The sequence below is a fragment of the Dreissena polymorpha genome, chromosome 6 (assembly GCF_020536995.1).
Source record: "Dreissena polymorpha isolate Duluth1 chromosome 6, UMN_Dpol_1.0, whole genome shotgun sequence".
Classification (NCBI taxonomy): Eukaryota; Metazoa; Mollusca; class Bivalvia; order Myida; family Dreissenidae; genus Dreissena; species Dreissena polymorpha.
In genome coordinates, this window is record NC_068360.1 from 80,445,383 (window position 1) to 80,472,654 (window position 27,272).

The following is a 27,272-nucleotide window of genomic DNA, read 5'->3' on the forward strand; positions in this document are numbered from 1 at the left end:
TTATTATATGACAACAGAAATACCATGGGTCAGACTGGCTGGCTCTTCACTTGGCTCCCTCCTATCATGGGTCAGACTGGCTGGCTCTTCACTTGGCTCCCTCCTATCATGGGTCAGACTGCCTGGCTCTTCACTGTCAGCAGTTGACATGGACTCTGAAAGAACCAAAGTAAAACCTGTAGATTGCATATGATCAGCACAGTCAACACTGGCATGTTGTATCATGAGAGGCTCCGACTCCTGTATAGATTCTAGACTGTGGGTGTCTTCAACAGTTGCCTCAATGCCTGTAAACATATAATGTCAACAGTGGGGTCTTGTATGTCTATTATCCATTGGTGGGTCTTGCTGAAATCTATAGAAAACATGCATGCCCCCCCATATGGGCTGTCCGTTGTAGTGGCAGCCGTTGTGTGAATACGTTTTTTGTCACTGTGACCTTGACCTTTGACCTAGTGACCTGAAAATCAATAGGGGTCATCTGCGAGTTACGATCGATGTACTTATGAAGTGTCATGATCCTAGGCAAAAGCGTTCTTGAGTTATCATCCGAAAATCATTTTACTATTTCGGGTCACCATGACCTTGACCTTTGACCTTGTGACCTCAAAATCAATAGGGGTCATCTGCGAGTCATGATCAATCTACCTATGAAGTTTCATGATCCTAGGCATATGCTTTCTTGAGTTATCATCCGAAAAACCATTTTACTATTTCGGGTCACCGTGACCTTGACCTTTGACCTAGTGACATCAAAATCAATAGGGGTCATCTGCGAGTAATGATCAATCTACCCATGAAGTTTATGATCCTAGCCGTATGCGTTCTTGAGTTATCATCCGGAAACCATTTTACTATTTCGGGTCACCGTGACCTTGACCTTTGACCTCAAAATCTATAGGGGTCATCTGCGAGTAATGATCAATCTACCCATGAAGTTTCATGATCCTAGGCGTATGCGTTCTTGAGTTATCATCCAGAAACCATTTTACTATTTCGGGTCACTGTGACCTTGACCTTTGACCTAGTGACCTCAAAATCAATAGGGGTCATCTGCGAGTCATGATCAATCTACTGACAAATTGTACTAGAATATATAGTCTACAGTTGGGTCATGTCTTTATCATCAATAGGTGGGCCTTTATTCTATGATAACAGAAATACCATGGGTCAGACTGGCTGGCTCTTCACTTGGCTTCCTCCTATCATGGCTCAGACTGGCTGGCTCTTCACTTGGCTCCCTCCTATCATGGGTCAGACTGCCTGGCTCTTCACTGTCAGCAGTTGACATGGACTCTGAAAGAACCAAAGTGAAACCTGTAGATTGCATTCGATCAGCACAGTTAACACTGGCCTGTTGTATCATGAGAGGCTCTGACTCCTGTATAGTTGCCTCAATGCCTGTAAGCATATAATGTCAACAGTGGGGTCTTGTATGTCTATTATCCATTGGTGGGTCTTGCTGAAATCTATAGAAACAAGGGCTGTTTGTAAAACATGCATGCCCCACATATGGGCTGTCCGTTGTACTGGCAGCCATTGTGTGAATACGACTTTTGTCACTGTGACCTTGACCTTTGACCTAGTGACCTGAAAATCAATAGGGGTCATCTGCAAGTCACGATCAATGTACCTATGAAGTGTCATGATCCTAGGCAAAAGCGTTCTTGAGTTATCATTCGAAAATCATTTGACTATTTCGGGTCACTGTGACCTTGACCTTTGACCATGTGACCTCAAAATCTATAGGGTTCATCTACGAGTCATGATCAATCTACCCATGAAGTTTCATGATCCTAGGCGTATGCGTTCTTGAGTTATAATCCGGAAACCATTTTACAATATCGATCACCGTGACCTTGACCTAGTGACCTCAAAATCAATAGGGGTCATCTGCAAGTCATGATCAATGTACCTATGATGTTTCATGATCCTAGGCCCAAGCGTTCTTGAGTTATCGTATGACAACCACCTGGTGGACGGACGGACCGATCGACATGAGCAAAGCAATATACCCCCTCTTCTTCGAAGGGTGGCATAAATATATATTGGCTTGGACAACAGAAAATTGTACTAGAATATATAGTCTACAGTTGGGTCATGTCTTTATCATCAATAGGTGGGCCTTTATTATGAACGTCTCGATGAGGTACTGATGTAGAAGAAAATCAATACATACATTAGAGACCCGAACAAATTCATGAGCCACATTCTGGGTCGTAACGTAACAAGGGCCGTAACGGTAAAGATTTTAATTACATTTGTACTTAGCAGAGTTCCGAAGTACAGTCTATTACAAGATAAATCTGAGCCGATTTTAAAAAACGTATAGCAAATTTTGTAATTTAATGACGACCTGCTCCATGAAGTTTACTTTCAGTTTAGAGCCGCCGTGATCAGTAACATTTTTGTGTTTTGCATCCGATTTGAATGTTCTCCAAAAAATATAATAATAAATTCACATGTCTACTCAATAGCTATGTATTTTAAGAACACATTTCGCGAGAATTTCTCACGAAAAATGACATGTACAATGTTTAAATCAAAGTTTTAAGCTGTGATTAAAAGTTTCAAAAACACCCAATGCGCCCTTTTTAAGAGAATCTCCGTGCAAAATGCCCTTTTTTCAAGTCATGCGCCATGCCCCTCTGCCTTTCTAGATGAAACACTACAAGCTAACTCCAATATAACCCCCTAAACTTCGTTTGTGGGGGTATAATAAAATCATTCTCAAAAGTTAAATAATATCTTTTGTAGTTGTAGATTATTCGGGTATTAATCCTCTCATTTCACAAATAAACTGTTCATAACAGATGAGATGGCAAGCATAAATGCCTTAATGAACACAAAATATTTTGCATGTTGTCTTCACAAAAAACAGCCCAAACCATGCTCAATGTTAAAAACGCACTAAGTGACCCCGTGACCTAGTTTTTGATCCGGCATGACCCATATTCACACTTCACCTAGGTATCCTCTAGATACAACATCTGACCGAAGATCGGATGAATACAACTTGAATTAGAGAGCGGACACTTAATACAGACGGACCGACCGACAGACCAACAGACAAGTTTGGTGAAGATTAGATGAAAACAACTTGAATTAGAGGGTGGACACTTAATACGAACCGACCGACAAGTTCACTCCTATATACATCCCTAAACTTTGTTTGTGGGGGTATAATTGCATTTATACCTTGAGGATTTGGCTCCCTTCTATCATGGCTCAGACTGGCTGGCTCTTCACTTGGCTCCCTCCTATCATGGGTCACACTGCCTGGCTCTTCACTGTCAGCAGTTGACATGGACTCTGAAAGAACCAAAGTGAAACCTGTAGATTGCATTTGATCAGCACAGTTAACACTGGCCTGTTGTATCATAAGAGGCTCTGACTCCTGTATAGTTGCCTCAATGCCTGTAAGCATATAATGTCAACAGTGGGGTCTTGTATGTCTATTATCCATTGGTGGGTCTTGCTGAAATCTATAGAAACAAGGGCTGTTTGTAAAACATGCATGCCCCACATATGGGCTGTCCGTTGTACTGGCAGCCATTGTGTGAATACGACTTTTGTCACTGTGACCTTGACCTTTGACCTAGTGACCTGAAAATCAATAGGGGTCATCTGCAAGTCACGATCAATGTACCTATGAAGTGTCATGATCCTAGGCAAAAGCGTTCTTGAGTTATCATTCGAAAATCATTTGACTATTTCGGGTCACTGTGACCTTGACCTTTTCTTGAGTTATAATCCGGAAACCATTTTACAATTTCGATCACCGTGACCTTGACCTAGTGACCTCAAAATCAATAGGGGTCATCTGCAAGTCATGATCAATGTACCTATGATGTTTCATGATCCTAGGCCCAAGCGTTCTTGAGTTATCGTATGACAACCACCTGGTGGACGGACGGACCGATCGACATGAGCAAAGCAATATACCCCCTCTTCTTCGAAGGGTGGCATAAATATATATTGGCTTGGACAACAGAAAATTGTACTAGAATATATAGTCTACAGTTGGGTCATGTCTTTATCATCAATAGGTGGGCCTTTATTATATGATAATAGAAATACCATGGGTCAGACTGGCTGGCTCTTCACTTGGCTCCCTTCTATCATGGGTCAGACTGGCTGGCTCTTCACTTGGCTCCCTCCTATCATGGGTCAGACTGCCTGGCTCTTCACTGTCAGCAGTTGACATGGACTCTGAAAGAACCAAAGTGAAACCTGTAGATTGCATTTGATCAGCACAGTTAACACTGGCCTGTTGTATCATGAGAGGCTCTGACTCCTGTATAGTTGCCTCAATGCCTGTAAGCATATAATGTCAACAGTGGGGTCTTGTATGTCTATTATCCATTGGTGGGTCTTGCTGAAATCTATAGAAACAAGGGCTGTTTGTAAAACATGCATGCCCCACATATGGGCTGTCCGTTGTACTGGCAGCCATTGTGTGAATACGACTTTTGTCACTGTGACCTCGACCTTTGACCTAGTGACCTGAAAATCAATAGGGGTCATCTGCAAGTCACGATCAATGTACCTATGAAGTGTCATGATCCTAGGCAAAAGCGTTCTTGAGTTATCATTCGAAAATCATTTGACTATTTCGGGTCACTGTGACCTTGACCTTGTGACCTCAAAATCAATAGGGGTCATCTGCGAGTCATGATCAATCTACCTATGAAGTTTCATGATCCTAGGCATATGCTTTCTTGAGTTATCATCCGAAAACCATTTTACTATTTCGGGTCACCGTGACCTTGACCTTTGACCTAGTGACCTCAAAATCAATAGGGGTCATCTGCGAGTAATGATCAATCTACCCATGAAGTTTCATGATCCTAGCCGTATGCGTTCTTGAGTTATCATCCGGAAACCATTTTACTATTTTGGGTCACCGTGACCTTGACCTTTGACCTCAAAATCTATAGGGGTCATCTGCGAGTCATGATCAATCTACCCATGAAGTTTCATGATCCTAGGCGTATGCGTTCTTGAGTTATCATCCCGAAACCATTTTACTATTTCGGGTCACTGTGACCTTGACCTTTGACCTAGTGACCTCAAAATCAATAGGGGTCATCTGCAAGTCATGATCAATGTACCTATGAAGTTTCATGATCCTAGCCCAAAGCGTTCTTGAGTTATCATCGGAAACCACCTGGTGGACGAACCGACCGACAGACCGACCGACATGTGCAAAGCAAAATACCCCCTCTTCTTCGAAGGGTGGCATAAATATATATTGGCTTGGACAACAGAAAATTGTACTAGAATATATAGTCTACAGTTGGGTCATGTCTTTATCATCAATAGGTGGGCCTTTATTATATGATAATAGAAATACCAAAGGAAATGTTTTGTTTTCCAAAAGCACTTCTAAACGTGTTTTTTTATGCTTTTCGGTATAAGGTATGAGATGTACACAAAATAACAACACACATATCCCCCACTAAAATATGTTATAAGACCTGCTTACAATTTAAATCAGAAAATCTTCATACTTGCAAGTACGTTATTTATCCTTTAAATCATTAAAATAACTCAGAAACAGAAATGTCTAATTGAGCATATAAACTATTTCATAAGGTGTCCAAATCTAAAGGTATTCCTATACTCCCTTTTTTTTTTAATGGGCTACCATAACAATGACTCTGTTATGGACCACTTTCATAATACAAATGAACAGTGGCCAATGATCTATCATGGGTATAAATAACTATTTTACCTTCTTGATGGCCATCTTCGTCTTCAATTGGAAGAGGTAAATCTGTAAAAAATGATTTTTTATTTTAGAAATAACTATTTAGAAAAAAATAACCAGAAGTCACTCTTGATACGACAGTAAATATTTTCAATACTTCAAGGTTGTTAAAAAGTATTTTGTTGCATTAGCATTTCTTTAAGAGGATAAACAATTTTCAAGGCACATAAAATAGGTTTGCCTATTTTTACCACGTAAATTTTAGACTTATTGAATTAACGTGGCCAAAACAAGGGCCCCGCCTTTCAAACAATGTTTTACATCGTTTGTCTGTTCTCAAGCGCTCTGTTTTGTTCTGAAGAATGATCATTCAGTCGAATTTACTGACAGCCATAGGAGAGAAAGTAACAAAAATTCTCCATCCCAATTCAGTAAAATGAATTATATTAATAAAATTCTTATAATCAAACCTTCTACTACTATGTCCTTCATCTGCCTTCCCTTCCACTCATTGACTTTACCATTTTCAACAGCATACAACATCAGGGCAACCTATAAAATTTCAAGAAGACCATAATATTCCAGTGTCAACAATACTTCCATCATAACAACAGTAGCAATCCATAGTTCCCTGACCTCACTTTTTATTTCAATATCAATATAATTGAACACAAACGTTGCCATATGCTATTTTGTTGACAGCTTGTGAAAGTCTGCACAGTACCATATTTGTAAATTACACAGCCCTACAAATAATATAATCTCAATTATCTGCCACAACACTTAAAGAAACTAGAGCTTTGTCACAGACGTGACCTATACCCCCACGTGCCCCATCCACACAAGAGAATCTAATTAATGGCTATTTTTAAGAATTATTATGCCATTATCATTTATGGCCATTTTGACCTTTGAACTTAAAGCATGACCTTGACCTTGGAGATATCGACATAATTCTTTCCTGCCACACACCATCCATAACGGTGAACACATGATTTTAAAATCTCACAATGAACAACATAGTTATGGCCTTCTTTTACCTTTGAACAAAGTGTGACCTTGACCTTCGAGATATTGACGTAACTCTTTCACGTGACACACAAGTCATATGACAGTGAACAAATGTGCCAATGATTTTTAAATCTCACAATGAACTACATAGTTATGGCCCAGAAAAGCTCATTTATGGCCATTTTTGACATTTGAACTCAAAGTGTGACCTTGACCTTGGAGATATCGACGTAATTCTTTCGCACAACACACCTTCCAATGATGGTGAAATGTTCCAACTGATTTTAAAATCTCAAAAGAACAACACAGTTATTGCCCGGACAAGATGAAATTCTTTGCGCGACACACCCTCCAATGATGGTTAACAAATGTTCCAAATGATTTTAAAATCTCACAATGAATGACAAAAGTTATGGCCCGGACAAGCATTTTACCCTTGAACTCCAAAAGTGACCTTGATCTAAGTTCTTGGAGATATCGACGCAATTCTTTCGCGCGACACACGGTCCCATGATGGTGAACAAATCAAAACCAAGTCAATTAAAAATCTAACAATAAATGAAATAGTTATGGTCCAGACAAACTTTGTGTTTAAAAGCACTAAGTGACCTTGTGACCTAGTTTTTTTACCAGGCATGACCCATATTCAAACTTGACCTAGACATCATCTAGATACAACTTGTGACCAAGTTTGGTGAAGATCGGATGAAATTTCGGGACAGACCGACAAAGTGACTTTTATATAGCCCCCATTACACATAGGTAAGTGGGTATAATTACGCTTTATATTAATGCTAGCTTGTGTGATGTACTGCCTTTAGATATTGCATTTTTTGATACCATTTCGGTAAAAGAACTTAATTAATGAAAAGCTGGTCAGTGACCAAAATTCCCATTGAATAAATGAAGAAAAGCCACAATAATATAAAATAGTCAACAATGGCAACAAATTAGCAGACAACACTAAACAGTATGACAATGAGGGCTAAATAGACAAAACAACAATAACATGAACTGGAGAGTTTCCACCTTGGCATGGACATTGGTTGTAGCACAAAACACACTCACAACAAGAGATGTGTTTGTAAGAAACACAATGCCCCTACTGTGCCGCTTTTTTTTATTTGACCTTTGACCTTGAAGGATGACATTGACCTTTCACCACTCAAAATGTGCAGGTCCATGAGATACGCATGTAATCCAAATATCAAGTTGCTGTTTTCAATATTTCAAAAGTTATGATCAAACGTTTAAGTTTTGGTAAAAGTTTTGTACACACACACACACCTTGACACGCACACACATACAAAGAAAGACAAGCCAAAAACAATATACCCCCGTTCATTCGATCCAGGGGGCATAAAAAGCCATTAATGCAAAGCATACTAGTCAAAGTCAACATCAGATATGGTCTTACTGTGGCTGCCTGTTAAATTATTCTTTCTTTTAGCCCTCTTAGTTACAATATAGCATTTAGTTTTTCAAATATCTGTGTATGGAAAATTTAAAGATTTTTATTAATGAAATATATACCTTTGAGAGTTCCATGGTACTGGAAGACAACTGATAATATTCCTTGTGGGTCTTCACATCATGTCCCAGATGCTTTGCAAGCAATTTTAGTTCACCATGAGTCATGTCAAGAATCTATAAAGCATGTTAATTCTTGATTATATTCACAAATATGCAGTCATCATTCCAGTTTGCTGCCAATTTAACAAATTTGTTTTGCATCTTCTACAGAAAAGATGTACACAAGAAAGCTTTTATCTGTATAGTTGTAGTCATTATGGTGCTCCAAATTCTTGTAATCACACCATGCATTTACAGAGTCAAAAATTTTGTAATGTTTAATTCTGAAAAAGCCAACACGTGGTTTGGTATTTACATGATCCGCCATTTTGAAAATAGCTACTTCCTGTATATATGCCAAAATTTATGTTAAATATAACAATTGGGTCTAACAATTTAAAATCAATTATTGGGTTCTCACAGATAACCATTTTCTGTCATACAAAAGCTGCCAAAATCAAAGGTCTCCATAAAAGTTTTTATTATAATTTATTCACAAATTGATGGCAAGCAAATTCAACATAATTACTTATTTCTGTATAAAAGCCGAAGTATACATGTATGTATGTATGCCATTAAACTGGAAGAGAATGTAGTATAATTGCTGAAAGTCTAAATAAATATTGTGCCATAATAAAGAAACCTTCAGGTCACAATATCTCATCTGTACAGGGATATGAAACAAAGACCATAATTCTTAAATGGCTTAAGCAATCCCATATTTGCACAACTAGACTTTAGAAGTAATTGTGAACGATTGTACCAGTTTGTAAAATAAAAAATACATACATATAAAACAACACAACAATTTCTTGATTTAACAGCAAAGTTTAATATAAAATAACAAATCTATGTATCAAAGACTAAAGTAAACAAAAGGACTGCAATGGTCGCTCAAGGTATATTGACAGCAAGTAAGAAATGCTGAACCAATGATTGGCAAATCGCCATGACAAAGTAACCTTGGAACTTTTGAAGAATGTCTTATATGGTACCAGACAATATTTCTTACAATACTTCTTATATGAGACTCAACAGTATTTCTTATATGGGACCCAACAATATTACTTATATGAGACCCGAAAATTAGTGTAAACATGTTTATTTCTTATATGGGACCCTACGATGTTTATTACTTGTAAGAGGCCCAACAGATAATAGAAATACCATGGGTCAGACTGGCTGGCTCTTCACTTGGCTCCCTCCTATCATGGGTCAGACTGGCTGGCTCTTCACTTGGCTCCCTCCTATCATGGGTCAGACTGCCTGGCTCTTCACTGTCAGCAGTTGACATGGACTCTGAAAGAACCAAAGTGAAACCTGTAGATTGCATATGATCAGCACAGTCAACACTGGCATGTTGTATCATGAGAGGCTCTGACTCCTGTATAGATTCTAGACTGTGGGTGTCTTCAACAGTTGCCTCAATGACTGTAAACATATAATGTCAACAGTGGGGTCTTGTATGTCTATTATCCATTGGTGGGTCTTGCTGAAATCTATAGAAAATATATATTGGCTTGGATAACAGAAGGTTTTGCTATTATGTTTACGTGACATGGTTCAGAAAAAAAGGCCATATGAATGTGACAAAAATAAATTGAGTTTTTAAAATGTTCTTAAAGTTCGTTCTTTTCCTATTCAGATAATGTACACGTTTTATATGATCAAATGAAAACTTGTTCAAACCTATAATTTTGAAGAGATGCTGTGTGAACTCTAAAAATGTTTTTATATCAATGCAACTATTTTGACGATATAATTTTGCAAGAAGTTTTGTCCGTTGTTTACTACTATACATGTAATATGGCCAATTTGTATTGTTACACGTTCTAAATTAAATGAATTAGCATAGTGATTAAATTTGTGTGATGTTTGTCTAAAATAATTTTTAAACGTCGGAAAATAATGCATATCTTCACAACGTCATTTCTCCGTTATTTGACGTTCACACAAAAGGGGCCTTTTTCAGAAACGCGCCACATATATATAAGTATATAGTCAACAGTTGGGCCTTGATATTATTATCCATTGGTGGGTCTTACTGAAATCTACAGAAAAGTATATTGGACATTACAACTGAAGTTTTGCTGTTATGTATATCATAAGTTATAGTTTTTTGTTTACAGTGTATATTGGTTCCTCTACCCAAACAGTGCACGTATGACCAAGAAAAATTTGACGAGGAGTAATATGTGCACTGGAGGGGTAGAGGAACCCATATACACTGTGACAAAAACTTATAAACAATTTTATAATACTTCAAATTCTTTAAAACAGCCAAAAAATCCTTCATTTAACGGACAAAAATCCCTTTTTGCCATTCAAGATGTTAAAGACAATATCCACATGCCGCAACCCTTAATATGATGAGTAATAGAAGGGTGTCGTTTTTACGTACATATTATACGTGTATAAAAATGTATAACAACGGCAAATGCATTTCTGCAAAATATTTGAATGTCTGTGAACATGCCATAATTAGCTTTATGTTGTATTGTGTCATTGTATTCGTTGTGGATTCAGGGCTTTTTTTCCTTCTTTGCGATTGGCCATGGACGGACATTTCACAATTTTGACACGGCCAATTCACAATCCTTTCATGTCCGTGAATATTTACAAAAACGGCCGTTTTAAATCGTGAAAAACGGACTGTTCGTGCTCAAAACTGTAAAAAGAAGAAGAAGAAGATGTTTAAAGAAAAAGTTAACGCACGCATGGACACACGACGGACACAGGACCATGACATAAGCCCCGCTGGCCAGATGGAGCTAAAAATAAATATATATTTTTTTTTAGGTGGAATTTTTTTGACCAGAAAGGGGAAACAAACAGCCTAGTTCGGCGTCTGTTATAGAAGGTAAAAAACCCGTTTCTAAAATGGGACCCAGCAATACTTCTTATAGGACCCAACAATATTTCTTATATGGTACCTGACAATATTTCTTACAATGCTTATTATACATGGGACCCAACAATGTTTCGTATATGGGACCCAACAATACTTCTAATATAGGACCCAACAATATTTCTTATAATACTTCTTATATGGGACTCAACAGTATTTCTTATATGGGACCCAACAATATTACTTATATGAGACCCGAAAATTAGTGTAAACATGTTTATTTCTTATATGGGACCCTACGATGTTTATTACTTGTAAGAGGCCCAACAATTCTTATTACATGTATTTAGGCAGAAATATTGCAATAATAAAGCTTCAAACAAGGATACATCGTAAACAACCTAATAAATAAATATTCTGCCCATTGGGAATTGGCAAAAATGACTTCGCAAACTGGAAATCTGAAATTGGAAATTCTGCAATCTGGTACAAAGATGGCGAAGATCACAGCTTAATTGCTTTATTCGTCCATTTAACAGATTTTAATGGCATAGAGGTTAAACGACTTTCGACAGCTCATTGGTGTTAATCTGTTGTGTAATGTCAATAAAGGTGTGAAAAACTCGCAAGTCATGTTTATAACATGTATTCCCTATCAGAGCAGTATGTGTAAGAAAAATAAATGAAATAATCCAGGCAATTTGTTTCATGCTTATGCAGTGCAACTGTTAACAGATATTCACTTTCATTTTAACCCATTATCAGAAAGTACCACTCAAAATGTGCAGCTCCATGAAAAACACATACATGCCAAATATGAAGTAGCTTTCTTCAATATAGCAAAAGTGATTGCAAAATGTTAAAGTTGGCAGAAACAGACCAACAGGGGAAAATCCATATGTCCCCCACTATAGTGAATGGGAACATAAAAAATAAAATGGGCTGGGTGGTGGTGGGGGGGGGGGAGGGGGGTATAGTGTAAGGGTGTGGTGGTCATTTATAAGGTGGGGGGAGTCTATTGTGGTATGTCAGTTAAGAGTTGTTTTGTCAAATTATCAGTCAAATCTAATCATAAATAAAGAATGTTATGGCAATTTTAGCAAAATTAAATAATTTGACCTTGAGAGTCAAGGTCATTCAAAGGTCAAGGTAAAATTCAACTTGCCAGGTACAGTACCCTCATGATAGCATGAAAGTATTTGAAGTTTAGAATCAATAACCTTGATACTTTAGAAGTAAAATGGATCTAAACACAAAATTCACATAACCAAATCTTCAATTTTCTAAGTATAAAGGGCCCATAATTCCGTCAGAATGCCAGTCAGAGTTGCATGACTTTGCCTGCACAGTCCCCTTATGATAGTTAATAAGTGTTGCAAGTATGAAAGCAATAGCTTTGATACTTACGGAATAAAGTGGACCTAAACACAAAACTTAACCAAATTTTCAATTTTCTAAGTATAAAAAGGGCACATAATTCTGTCAAAATGCACGCCAGAGTTATCTAACTTTGCCTGCCCAGTCCCCTCTTGATAGTTAGTAAGTGTACCAAGTTTGAATGCAAAAGCATTGATACTTAATGAGTAAAGTGGACCTAAATCAGGGGGTTTTCAGCACTGTCTGCGCCTCCGGAAAACGGAGGCACTCCCAAAGCAAACGGACCCGATCCCAAACCAAAATATTTAAAAAAAGTCCCAACTTCCAAAAAAAAAATTTTTTTTTTTCTTTAAAGAATGAAGTGTCTTATAACTTGTGTGACTAACCAGTGTTTGTTTTGGTAAAAAATATCTGCTATAAGGTTTTGACTGTTCAGTTCTTATCTCAGAGTGTAACTGTAACTAATAAACAAAAATGCAGTACTTGAATAAACGTTGAACACGCCCAATATTGCATCTGTTTATATAAAGAAGACAAAATAACAAATAAAAACAAATTTATTTGTTAAACTACTGAATTATTTAAGCATGATATATTCACTATTTTTTCCCAAATGAGCTGTTTAATCGAAGCAAAATTTCCCCAAATGGCCAATTGTGTCGATAAAAAATTCCCAATTTGGTCAGACTCCTTTTCCCAAAATAGACAGAAAAACCCCTGTAAATGCAAAACTTAATCGGACGCCTACGCCAAGGTGATGACAATAGCTCATAATTTTTTTTCAAAAAATAGATGAGCTAAAAATGAAAAGATGCAAACTAACATGAAAATTAAATCTTAACAAGCAGGCTGTAATGATACCTTTGAATTTGATTTTGCCATTCACTGGATAATTCAAGTATCATATACATGTTTGCCCTAGGTGGCAGACCATTTAAAGCGGGTATATACGATCTTGTCAAATATTTATTAATTAATATAAAATGTGCAAAAAACTTATTATACATATATTTCAAAATAAACTAAAATACAAGTAAAGAAGAGCATTTGTCGGAAAATGCGAAATAAGCAGAATATTTAAAATTGAAATCGAAAAAGCCTGTACAGCCGAATTCGCCAGCATGTATATCATGCATGTAAGATGTGAATCTAAATTTAGTTTAACGGTTCATTTTAAATTCCTGCAGCGATATTGATTCATACGACACACGAACACTTACTTAAAAGACGAATGCATCGGTTATTGTAGGAAAATATGTACGAATTATCTTCGTCACAATCAGCTTGGTGCGCAAGTTTGCATTTGCTGCATTTTATGAAATTCGTCTTAAATGTATCATTTTTCTTGCATATTGCGTGTTATTATAGCATATTTGTTTCAATATATTACAATTTAACGCATTTAAAAATCGAATATACCCGCTTAAAGTTATGTTGCTTTTTTCCTAAGAGATGTACATGAATATGTGTGCCAACTATCATTTGCATACTTTTGACAGTATTGAAATTATCATAACTATTTATCAGCCTTGAAAAAAACTGACAACCATGATGCGAAGTTGGCCATAAAAACTTATTTTCTTTGAACGTTCTGCTAAATTGTATTTCACAAGATTGGCTTACTCAATAATTAGACAATTTAAACAAGAATATTTACCTACTTACTTCCCAATATTACCATTCAAAGTATCATTACATCCATTAAAAACTGTGAACTAAACATACCATTGGCTTTCTTTTCCTACAAATTATTGCAAAAGTAACTTAATATTGATTTTATAAAAGGTACCAGATAACACAAGACTAAACAAAAGGTCCAACAAGATGTGTTTGTGAAACACAATGTCCCCCTATATGACGTTTGACCTTGAAGGATGACCTTGACCCTTCACCACTCAAAATGTGCAGCTTCATGAGATACACATGCATGCCAAATATGAAGTTGCTATCTTCAATATAGCAAAAGTTATTGCAAAATGTAAAAGTTGGCGCAAACCAACCAGCAGACCAACCAACCAACCAACAGACCAACAGACAGGGCAAAAACAATATGTCCCCCACTACTATAGTGGGGGACATAAAAAAGCCCAATATTGCTCAACAGCTATAATAAAGATTGCTGAACTCTTATTGATTTGTGGGGTTGATTAACTTGGAACATAAGATGAATCTGATAGCTCATTAATTTTTGTAAAAGATGTGATCTCCAAGGAAGGAGCAAATTTTAACCAAAGGGGCATTATTTAAACAATCCTGATAGTGGACCAATTAGAGACGCTAGATACCAAATACAAATGTATAAATGCTCTTTCCTTTTTGTTACAGGGAAAAAATAAGAATGTGGCGTCTCATCAGGATCCAAACTGTTTGCTATTCTAATAATATTCTATGAAAAAAACTCGAAGAAAATGCTAATTTTTGAAATTCAGCAGATGAATTAGAGCAGGAGACACATTTCCCAGCATGCAAAGGGTTAACAGCTGTTTTTGAGGATACAATTATGTTAGCGAAAAGCCATAAGCTGTTTGATGACAAAAGTTATGTTAGTAGTTTGACATCCATTCATGTGTGCTTCTTCATGATAATGGCATCATCTATTTATTAAATATGATGTATATGATATAACTAACCTTCCATGGTAGATCAGACACACTATAGTCATAAAGAAGCTCCTCTCCTGTCTGAATGTCTCTTTGAGCAAATAAGCATAGGTATGGTTTTTGTGTGTTCATTTTCAGCACAAAATAATTGTAGATGTCACTATCTATTAATGTAGGAAAGTCCATTAAGTCACTACTCAAAAATACGTAATAGCCAATATGGCGGCGCCCTTATTATCGATTCTGGGATTGTCTATATTGCGGAGGATACTGGCAGTGGTCAATGTATAGTGATTGAGCATGCCTGTATTTACGTCATCGTCCAAGATGGTGGCAAGCAGAAAAGAAATTACGATGAACGGCAAAATGATAAATAACATTCGAATTAACAACGGATACCATATGGTTATAAGGAAATAATTTAATGGGTGTGTCAATTAACCCTCAAGACTAATTTTGAGATTAAAACAACACATATTTAGTAGAAATCTGCACAGTGAATGTGTGTCACTGAAACCAGTGTTAGAAAATTGCAGTTCAGTCTACTAGCAATACATTTTAATTATATGGGTCTCAACATTAGTCATTAAGTGTAAACATGTCTACTTCTAATAAAGGGCCAGGCCCAACAATTTTCATTACTTATATGGATACCTAAAGTGTTAATTATACATTTAATGTTAATTAAATTATAAGGGACCCTAGAATGTCAACTTGTATCTTTTATGTTGGACCCAACGATGCTTTTTACGTATATGGGACCCAACAATGTTTCTTATATGAGATCAAACAATATTTCTTACAATACTTTTTATATATGGGACCCAACAATGTTTCTTATATGGGACCCAACAATACTTCTTATATAGGACCCAACAATATTTCTTATATAATATGGTACCTGACAATATTTCTTGCAAAATTTCTTAAATATGGGACCCAACAATGTTTCTTATACGGGACCCAACAATACTTCTTATATAGGACCCAGCAATATTTCTTATATGGTACCTGACAATATACCTTATATGGGACCCCACAATATTACTTATATGGGACCCAACAGTATTTCATATATGAGACTCAACAATATGACTTATATGAAATCTGAAAATTAGTGTCAACATGTTTATTTCTTATATGGGACCCTACAATTTTTATAACTGATAAGAGGCCCAACAATGTTTATAACATGTATTTTGGCAGAGGAAGAAGTATTGCAATATTGCAATATCATCTGTTTACCACCACTGTTTCCCTTTGAAAGAAAGGAAGTATCTGAAGAGAAGGGGAATGGGAAGCTTGGTATTAGTTTATAGCCGTGTGGATACATAATTATGGCTGAATGTTACTGCTTCTGTTACTGATTATCATAAAAGCTTTAAAGCAACAATCAATATTCCATTAAAAATTTCCTCTGTATTTTGGCAAAGAAATATTAATCTTAGTCTTTTACAGATGACACAGAGGGAAAGTTTTGAAAAAAAATCGGTTAAAAAATAATACAATATAAAGAAGTGAAACTCCAGCTGCTGGAGCAGTATTGAATTTTCATTAAAAACAATTAGTAGGTCCTTTATTTAAGGCAAGTGACCGATTGCCCAAACAGTACAAAACAGCACAATACAGCACAATACAAACCAACATAAACACAAAATATGAATAAAGCTGGGGTCACCGCCTTGGAACGGTCAATGCAAAGCATTGGGGGTTTAAACCTGGTTATAGAGCGCTCAACCTCACACTTGGCCCAGCAATATTCATAATACATTTAAGTGTAAATAAAATTTAACGTCATAGCATTGTTACTCAAGTTAAACAATAATAAAAGGGAATTAAAACGCATTCAATTTAATTGCTATTTAATTACTCAATTGCATTGAAGATACAAGAGTAACAGAATTACAACTTTTTGACGAACGATCAAATAAAACTATTAACAATTGTCAACTACATTCCTTCTTTATAGAAAAGATTTGAGAATACAGAATCATAGAGTTAATATCTCAGATAATCATCGCGCAAATACAGGAAGAAGCAGCAATAATGGGTGTAAAAATTCCATATTACATAGCTTGGTTGTTTATGTGACTGCTAAACAAATTACAAGGCATTTTTCCTGAACAATTCCAGGGAACAGTTAAGCATTTGAAACTTGAAATGTTTTATTTTATTCATAAACCCATGTGGGACAGACAGACACAGTGATTGCAGTATAGCTCCAATCACTTGTGGTAGGGGAAAGCCATATAAAAAGCTACAGCTTTTAAGTGGAGCAAATAATGGTTATTACATGTAATTAACCTTCGGTTTATGACAATTTATTGCAATTTTTCCCCAAAAGTGCCCGTCACATGGTATTTTCCCCTTTTGAAAGGTAAGGCCGTATCCCAGAGTCAATTGTTTGTTTGCTTAAAGGATTTGATGCCCATTTTATTTGTTCAAACATATAAAGGCAAAAACATGTAGTGCCAGCTGAAATTGAAATTAACAAACAAGATTAAATGACTTAAGGTCAAGGCTACAAAGAGGAATCTTAAATGATGCACAGTACCAACTCCAGGGATTTTCTTAACTCTTTCAGTGCTGGAACCGAATTTTGAAGGCCTTTGCAAACAGTTTGGATCCAGATGAGACGCCACAGAATGTGGCGTCTCATCAGGATCCAAACTGTTTGCTATTCTTATAGTATTCTTTGAAAAAATTCAAAGAAAACGCTAATTTGAGAAATTCAGCAGACAACATTTTAGCAGACGACAAATTTCCCAGCATGCAAAGGTTTAAGAACTTGACTTCCACTTGCACAGATCCTAGGCCCAAGCGTTCTTGAGTTATCATCCGGAAACCACCTGGTGGACGGACCGACAGACCGACATGTGCAAAGCAATATACCCCCTCTTCTTTGAAGGGGGGCATAAAAATCAGTTACTTGTTTTATTTCTGCATAAACAAACTGTTGAGTGAAACATCTATCAGACATGAAAATCATGCAAGATTAATACATGGCTCTATATCTAACATAAATGATATTTAAATTTTCATAATATTTAATGATTAATCAAATAACTGTAGAGAATGAAATTTTGAAAGGCCTTATTACTCACTTAATGTCATAAAGACTAGTCACTTTAGGGAGAAGTTCTGCAAAATCTCAAACAGAAGAAGGAATAACGTTGGTCCAGTTCTTTAAGATTAATATTAAATTGTGTTTTGGAAACAGTCAATCTTTAGAAAATTGAAAACAGTTTAGACAAATGATCGTTGTTGGCAATGTTATTGAAACGACCATACTATTGACTGCTAGCCGCTGACAATCGAACTGGACGGGGCTTTATAATCAATAATCGAGGTGACTGCCAACAGCTGTTGTGTTGGAATGTATTTGAAACTCTGACCTTTGGGCAAAAGAATTTGGTTGAATTTAGATTGATCAGGTTTAATGCCTTCTTGAACCCAAATTAAGGTCATTTTGCAAGTGGTCAGGACATGAACCAGCTTTCCTACTTCTTGTGACCAGTATTAGCCAACCACAAGTGACCCACTTCTTCCCAACTTGATTCAGAGGTTGGGGAAGAATGACCTACAAATACAATGTTACAATGTTCGGGAACCAATCTCTATGAAGAAACTTTATCCTACCCCCAGATTCAAACCTAAAAATTGACAGTCTGGCGCTCTATCAACTGAGCCATCAACTCAGCTAGCTGGGCAGGCCCAAAACATTTTGGATTAAAAAAATCAATGCACAGAAAGCAGAAAGCATACTTCATTTTTAGCATATGATCATATAACCGGACATTACCTAACTTTTGGTTCCTAAACATCAGTAAATTACAGACTGCGCATTGCGATAAATAGTTGATATTTTAGATGATATTTAATATATAGCATCTTCAAGGTCTGTTCTTTAAAACGCACTGATTGAGTCGTAATGGGAAAGACTCTTTGTCAAACATTTCGGTATGTTTTGCTGACATTTATATACAATTTTGTTGATTTCTGTCTCGTTTCCAAATCGAGGTTAAACATTGTTCGCGGCCACATGCTAGTATAACTATGTTGGCAAGCAAGAAGTTTAAGCATTAATTTTAAGGCCATTTAGTAGTCCTGCCTGCAAAAGTCCATTTCAGTTTTGATTCGTGTTTAAAGATTTTGCAGCACCTTAAATGAAATAAAGAATAAGGACAATAACAGATCAAGCGTGATAATATGCGTATTGCTAATATATTATATTAAAATATATGAAAATCTTGTTGATTCTTACAATAAATGACATCAATCTTATAGTTTTATTTATGATCCATGTTTAATATCGATGATTATATATGATTCAAATAATTTCATGGTTTTTAACACGCCCATATCTTTCTGATCTATTTAGGATTTTCATCAGATATTTCACACAAGAATACAAGATCACATATAGAAAACAATCAATAACAATAACAAAAACATGAATATTATTTATAACTGGCAATATAACTTGGTCCTTGTAAACAACAAAGTTCATGTTTCGACAGTTTAAATAATATGTTAAATGCCCCCCTCCTTGAGTGGTTTTGATCATGTGATCCGTTATAGCTACAACTGATCCGTTAATGCATGAATTCTGCGGCGAAAAAAAGGTAACACAAATACATTTTGGATTTGACAAGGCGGACAGTCGCTCCAACATTATTTTGCCAACCCGGCTAACATCTATAATTAACAGACAATTAAATTTGCCAACTTGTTAACAGAAAGCCAATTTAACATGAGCGGATCAATGTGATTTTAATAAATCAATTTACTTATTAAGAAACTATGTTACAGTTGGTCGATTCTTTAAATGTAATTTAGCAATCTGTGAAAACAATATGTATATATTGTAATGTCAATATTACGCCAATAATTTACTACCAACATGGAACTTCTAACAAACAAACGCAGTCAGTCTGTGCTATGCTTAGAGGGTCACTCGTACTCAAAGAAGCACATGTCTAAGTCAACCATATGATGGTTATGCAGTAAATCGAACATGTCTGTACAGTCGAATTTGCCTGCATGTTGCATTTTATGAATTTCGTCTTCAATGTATAATTTTTCTGGTATAACATTCTATCAATATATAACAATTTAATTCTTTGCTATTATATAAATATAATCGGTGATAAAACGCGTAAGAAAGAAGACGGTGAGCCACTGACAGACACAAAAGACCTTTTGTTTGGATGTTTTTTCGTTTGTGTATTTTGTGTATATATATGTTTATAAATGTCATATAAATGTCATATCATAAAAACAAATGAAATTAAGAACAACATATTTGCGGTTTTTATGTTTATCCCATTCGCAAAATGGCACTTACATGTATTCCAATAAATGTAATGTAGGAAATGTAATGTTTTGAATTGGCTAACTGTCAACAAGTTGGCAAAATTAATTGTCGGTTAATTATAGGTGTAAGTCTTTGATAGGCATATAGAACGTTTTGCCGTTGAATAAAAATAATGTAGGAGCGACTGTCCGGGTTGACAAAATAATGTAGAAGCGATTGTCCGAGTTGGCAAAATAATATAGGAGCTACTGTCCGCCCTATCAAAACATTGTAGGAGCGAATGTCCGCCCTGTCAAATTTAGCGTTAGCTAAAGAAACTTCAGCGTACAGTTTATATAGTATTGACATATCTGTACGCTGAAGTCAACCCTGTATCGAAAGTCAACCAGAGTGGTGACAGATTTATGTCACGCTATAAATCAAAGACAGTATGTTTTCTTGGATACATTCCTTCATATATTGGTGAATGAATATAAATTACTGCATCGGGGCATATTTTAAGATTCAAATGTTTCAAATGCATCTTACAATAGATGAAAATAACTCTCATCAGCCTGAAAGTCATAATTTTGCACCATTGTCGCTTTGTCATGTGACGAGTTTTCATTTGGATACTTTCGGATCGACCTTGACATTTTTTGCTGGAATTGTAAACATTACTTTCGTTTTCTGAAATCTATTATTTGTGATTAACAAGTTACGTCTGGTGGATTTAAACACTGATTTCAAAGTGAATTTGGTAATTTTGAATATTTTGTACATTGATTTTGTATTTACACTACAATTTGTTTACAAAACAAGCAAGAATAATTATAAAAAAAAAACGGGAAATGTCTTTCTGAATTTGTAAACAATTGAGCACATGGTTTGTTACTAAAAATAGAAATAACATCATATGACCGTGAAATCTCGGGAGATTCGCATTTCAATCATGTGTGTCACGTCACTGTTTTTCTCGATAGACCAGTTGAATGTTATTGTTTACATTCGGGATTTTCCGCGCATGCGCACTGGCTGGTTGGCAAAAAACACTGGTTACAGTAACGTAAAACATGTATACATGTCGTTTGTTTAGTCAATAAAACGATACAAAAATCCGAAATAAACATAAAAACTCTTAAATAATAGTGCAAAAATATAATATTTAGTACCAATAAATGTATTTTCATAAATATAATTACCTCTGTATAAAAATACATATTAATAATATTAATACATCAGACTAAAAACTGGCAATCCAACAAAACAAAACAATAAATATTCTTTCATATTTTTTGTGATTGTAAGATTTTGGTAAATTATATTTCAAAGATAATAACACATACATTAATTTGATTATAATTATAAGTGGTGCAGATATTGTTATTGTTCATAAGCGAACGAAGGTGCAAGAGGGGCATTTAATCAATTATAAAACGAAGCCCTAAAAGCGGAATACATTACAATTAATAAACATTGTAGTAATTTTATTTTACATGGAATGAATTACCGTTTCGTTTCCATCGAATGACAATATCATAAAGTTTAGCATACATATGAAAAACAAGAACTGCATATTAAGCAAATTAAACTGTCTTTGCATGCACTCTCTTTACTGGTGGTAAGGAGTGATAACAATCTAGCATTTTATGATAAATATATCTATATATTAATTTATTTTACGCAAGTATTTTTTACCCTTTTGTTGTTTGCTTGTTTTCATGTCATTTCATACACTACAGAAACGTACAATCTTAACATGAATAGCCGAGTTTACATTTGCCGGTACTCGTTAAATACGTTAATTGTGTAGCAATGAAATTGCACAATATTTTTAATTTATAGTTATTAACACTCTATTATTATGATTAAACAGGCTAATATATACATACACTAATTCCTGTTAATCCATTTCGGACAAATATCTTCATTTTTTAATATGTTCAAATATTTTATTAAAGCAACTGTTTCGTATTTTGGCTTTACAATTTTGCTTAGATGATCGCTCAATATGCCAAGAGATGACATGGAGGTATCATAAATGATGTTTAATGACCAGACACTTGTATGCCACATGTGGTTTATGCAGTGGCCAAGAATAGGTCCCTGGATTTATCACACCATGTGTTCTTTGTAATTGTTTGGACAGTATCCGATCATAACGAGATAATCGCTTTATGATGAACAAAAGTGCAATAAAACACCGGGTTAAAAACGCTGAAACAAAGAGTGTCAAAATTGGTGTGAATAATTAAATAAAAACAATTACATTTATCAAGAGAATTTATTTAATGTGTAACAAGGCAAGTTTTTACAGGCATGTTCAAATCAGTTACTATATGTTGCGTACATAAAGTCGATCTATTTGCTGTTTGTTTACATCCTTATTTTTGTTCGTTCATTAAATTTGTTTTATTCTGAAAAAATTTCAATATCAGAGAATTTTTTATCTAAAAAATGGTCGCGAAGATGTGCCAAGTAGAGATTTTTATGGTAACTGCATACCGTGCTCGTATATTGTGTTCCACTCCAGATTTCGTTTATAGTAAAAACAAATAATAACAACAATATAATCGTTCCAAAAATGCATTTCCTTGCACGCTTATGTTTAATTCAGACATAGTTAGTAAAATTATATTTGATATAGTGCATGATTATCAATAAAAACGATTATTATTTCAACTTTCTCTATAAGCGCTTATATGAATTTCACCTCTTTTTGCCAACCAGTGGGCGGAGTGTAATATTTGCAGGTGCGCGTGACTTCACTCGTCAACTGGTCTATATGTTAGAGCAGAAAAGATAAATGTTAAATGTTTAAGATAGTATTTTGTAAAAAAACATATCAGTTAAATGTGAAAAATGTCAATCTTTCCAATAAAGACATAAAGTAGCTGATTTGGGCCAATAACTGCTTTTACAAGCTGTTTTGGAGCGGTCTTTGTTAACTGTCAACTTTTCGTATATTCCTGGTTGACTTTCCTACTGGGGTTGGTCCATAACTTTAATGTTGCGCCATTCAAAATTCATAGAAAGCGAATTTTAAAGTTATTGAAGCCAGAACTAATTTAGCGTAGGAGCGATTGTTTGTGGGAGCGTTTGTCTGGAAACCTTATCAAACTGATGTAAAAGAAGTCTTAAACCATTTATTGCTTTTCCCCAGAACAACTTTATTACGCTACTGATCCGGTAATAGTAACATGACTGTACCACTAAGGCTAGTCCAACTGTCTTGTGTGGTTAAAGATTCTGTTCTTTTATAATTTATTTCCCCAGTCTAACCATTGCAGTCAGCCTAAAACATATATTGAACTTGTATCGCATGGAAATGATCTGATGCTACAATCATGCTTGCTTTCATGAATGTCACTATATCTGCATTAAATGCAGATTATAGGTTACATTTGTTTGTTTGCGGTAACAAGGTTGTCACCTAAATTCGTGCCACGGCTTTACATGTTTGAAATATGTTTTCATTGTCAGCAAACGTTTCAGAAACTGTGTCCTTATTATTGGTTGCAGTTTCAGTTTAAATTCAGTCATTTGCAGAATAATTTTAATAACCAAAAATATAAATAAACCTAATAAATATTATCGCCACTTACCTTTTTAAGTTTAACCGCGAAAATTGGCAATTTATATTACAGAGTTGTCGGGCGCCGAGTTGTCGTTCGTTGCTATGCTGGTTCCCGGTAAATCACTGCGCCGAGGTTGGTCAATCTCATACGCAGTGGCCTCCCTTATTCTAGAAAAAGACATTAATGATTGGCGAATGCCCAAGGGAAGTAACTGCTGTGTGGAGTTTGACCTAATGTGTGCTAATGGGAGATATAGGCCCGACAATTCGAGTAAAATTACACATGCAAATTTGAATTTAAAAATAGTCATGAGTATGTTAAGCAGCCTTTTTTTAAGTGGGTCTTCAACTGTCGGGTCCAAGTGCCCGATAATCGACTTTGGGACCCGACAATCGACTAAAGACCCAACAATACGGCCGTAAAATGGACGTTTGACCCACCATTTTACCCAATCTGAAACTATATATATATATATATATATATATATATATATATATATATATATATATACATACGATATCTGTTTTTGAATAAAGTTAATCGTTTCACTTATTTATGTAAAATATTATAACAAAACATTATACATTCAAAAATAACACAAAAATAACGTTCAATGTGTTATAATATATTTAACGTGTACGTAAACAAATATGCACTTTGGTTTTGCTGTAACTACACTATGCATAATTAAGCAATATAAACAATTATCATGTGTATTAATGTTTGTTTTTTTGTATTCGAACAATGTTTTGAGTCTTTAGGTATAGATAAATGACAGGCCTTTAATCGAGCATATGTCTACCAGGCACTAAACTGCGACGTTATTCATGTGAATATCGAATAAATTGTGCGTAAATGTGCACCAAAATTCACAAACATATGCAGATTTGAACAATCAGATATTTTTGTCTGCTTATATTCCAGATTAAGTTTGTGTTCGCGAATTTCAAGCGCAAGTGCCTTTTGTTTGATGACCAAATGAAGGCTTGGACACTTATTTAATGTGGTATGTTATTTGATATAATCCGATGAATAAAGATTAAATATCTAAAGACCCAGAACACATAACTGTATGTTTGTAGTGCGTTGTAGTTTTAGTCAGGATTTTCTGTTTTGGTTTATAAGGGACATGTTCACAGATTGCCACGAGGACTAAAATCCAATTTTCCTCACATATTTCGAATCATATAAGAAAAGTAAATGAAATGGAGCGAAATGATACAACACATGTATCTATAAAAAAAAGTAGTATGCATAATTTGAAATTAATACACTTTAATAATTACACGATACAATTGACATTACTAATGTTTCTGCTGTTTTCATTAAAGTTTTGGATAAATGTTAATCACTTACAAAAGTAAGAAATGTTTAAAAAAAATAAACGTTTGAATGTCCAAACGTCGACATAGCCAAACGGTAACCGACAGGGACCTGTCATTGGGACAAATCCAATGCCCAGAGCAAAAATCATTGAACTCCCTCGTTATACATTTCTTGTATTCGACATTAATTGGTTTGGAATGTACGTATTATTGTCAGGTTTAGGCTATGCATGATCAACATGCAACAAAATCTGTAAGCATGTCCCGTTACTTGGTAATAATATGTTTATAGAAATGGTGTTTTGAGGCTTTAGACGAACTAAAACAGATAGGCCTTTTATTATTTTTGTTTTAGAGGTGCAATACATAATATTCCATTCGTAAGAAAAGGACATAACGATGATATCAAGATTATAGAAAAAACGTTATATAAACATTCATAAATAACTGCACTCGGCACTTCTGCTTGCGCGTAAAAAAACATAATTGCGTTATCATTGCTATGAGCGACATCTACACAAAGTACCTGTAAGCGCATTAGTGACATTAGTCATAAAATGAGTTTTTATTTCTGGTCTCAGGTATTTGTAAATATATGTGTTATGTTTTCTAACACGGAACCATTAGAGGAATACGATTTTCGATATTTTTAATTATCTCAATCTGTATTATAGAAAGCCGTGCAAACGAAAACGCATAAAGTTAAAAGGCAACCAGTAGCGGTAGAGAGCTATTTTAATGAAAGCCTCAAGACGCCATGCCATTTATTAACTATTTACATGTATATGCATGCATATTATAATAGCTTCAACATAATAGCAATAAATTTATATACAAAACCAAGTGTGTGTTTTGGTTTTCAATCGATTCTTACATAATAATTTGAATCATGTCACAAACATTGCCACTTTAAAATCGAATGTGAACATTTATCCAGTTATTATACTTATATACCTGCGTAACATTCAAAAGTTTGTTCACTGATCAGCCCATAGTAAAACTCGGGTTTCTGTATGCGTTGACATGAAATTGACAGGTACACTTAAAATACAAAATACATATCGAATTCATCGTATGTATAGTTGTTAATGCGAAAACAATTTACTTTTATCACATAAATTACGAACGACACGTAAATTTATGCAACTACTTATACATTGGCGTGTGTACGATTATGCAAATGCTTGCTTACATATTATAGTTTACATTTTGTTGTACATTTAATTTATTTAAGACAATTTAATTTATAATATGGGCGCAGTTAATGGGCCGAGGAGCGGCAGTTACCAACAAAATACTGTGGCTAGTCACAATATATGTTGCCTTCCCCGAAATTATATTTGTCGAAGTCCGTCGGTGAATGCGATTTTGATTGTGGCTAATAGTGAGGCGTTTACTTAGAGGTGTACATATGTAGTTGTCATAAACAGGGCTTCTGATTCGATTATTTCCCGTCAATTAGTTTAATGGCCTGATGGTGTGATTGCCCTATCGGTGTTTTGTGTTGAAAGCATCTATTACATGTCCTCCATGGTTTGTCCCAATAAGCTTTAAGATATAAATAATAACGATGTATTTACTAAAAAATGACTTGATAAATTTTGTGAAAACATAACATGACAGTATTTTTCAGTTTTAGTGGCGATAAAATGATATATTTGACAATGAATTTTTAATTAATCAACAAAGACATTTCTGTTTTCCGGAACGTACCTTTGGTATAAACAGCGTTCATTTGACTCAAACTTTGAAACAGTGTAATGACTCCGTTATGACGAAGTTAGTATTAGACACATTTGGTGCGAGTGTTAACTCTCATATCAGATAATCGTAATAATCATAATCACTGCATGATTCAAAAACGCATTATTAGATTTTTATAGCATGCAATTGCATATATTTCGGTCGAAATACCACTCTTGTTATCGTCTCTGCAATACACCTAAGTAGGC

At 35.2% G+C, this 27,272-nt stretch overlaps 1 protein-coding gene across 12 annotated transcripts; it reads right to left on the bottom strand.

Annotated features, from left to right (window-relative positions):
• Positions 1-24,447, bottom strand: LOC127833983 (cell surface glycoprotein 1-like). Of its 12 annotated transcripts, XM_052359515.1 has the most exons (8): positions 9,464-9,605; positions 8,258-8,371; positions 6,184-6,265; positions 5,738-5,779; positions 4,081-4,212; positions 3,199-3,312; positions 1,165-1,296; positions 1-155 (listed from the first exon to the last, which is right to left on the bottom strand). In XM_052359515.1, exons 1-8 carry the CDS (start codon positions 9,464-9,466, stop codon positions 4-6), a joined length of 771 nt encoding a protein of 256 aa, XP_052215475.1. In that variant the 5' UTR covers positions 9,467-9,605; the 3' UTR covers positions 1-3. The 12 variants fall into 12 exon arrangements, with proteins under 12 accessions (XP_052215475.1, XP_052215483.1, XP_052215473.1 ...); XM_052359523.1 differs by lacking the exons at positions 5,738-5,779; positions 6,184-6,265; positions 8,258-8,371 and adding exons at positions 14,247-14,262; positions 24,023-24,447 and having other exon boundaries at positions 9,464-9,595; XM_052359513.1 differs by lacking the exons at positions 5,738-5,779; positions 6,184-6,265; positions 8,258-8,371 and adding exons at positions 14,247-14,262; positions 15,152-15,268 and having other exon boundaries at positions 9,464-9,595.
• Between the last annotated feature and the right edge of the window lie 2,825 nt (positions 24,448-27,272).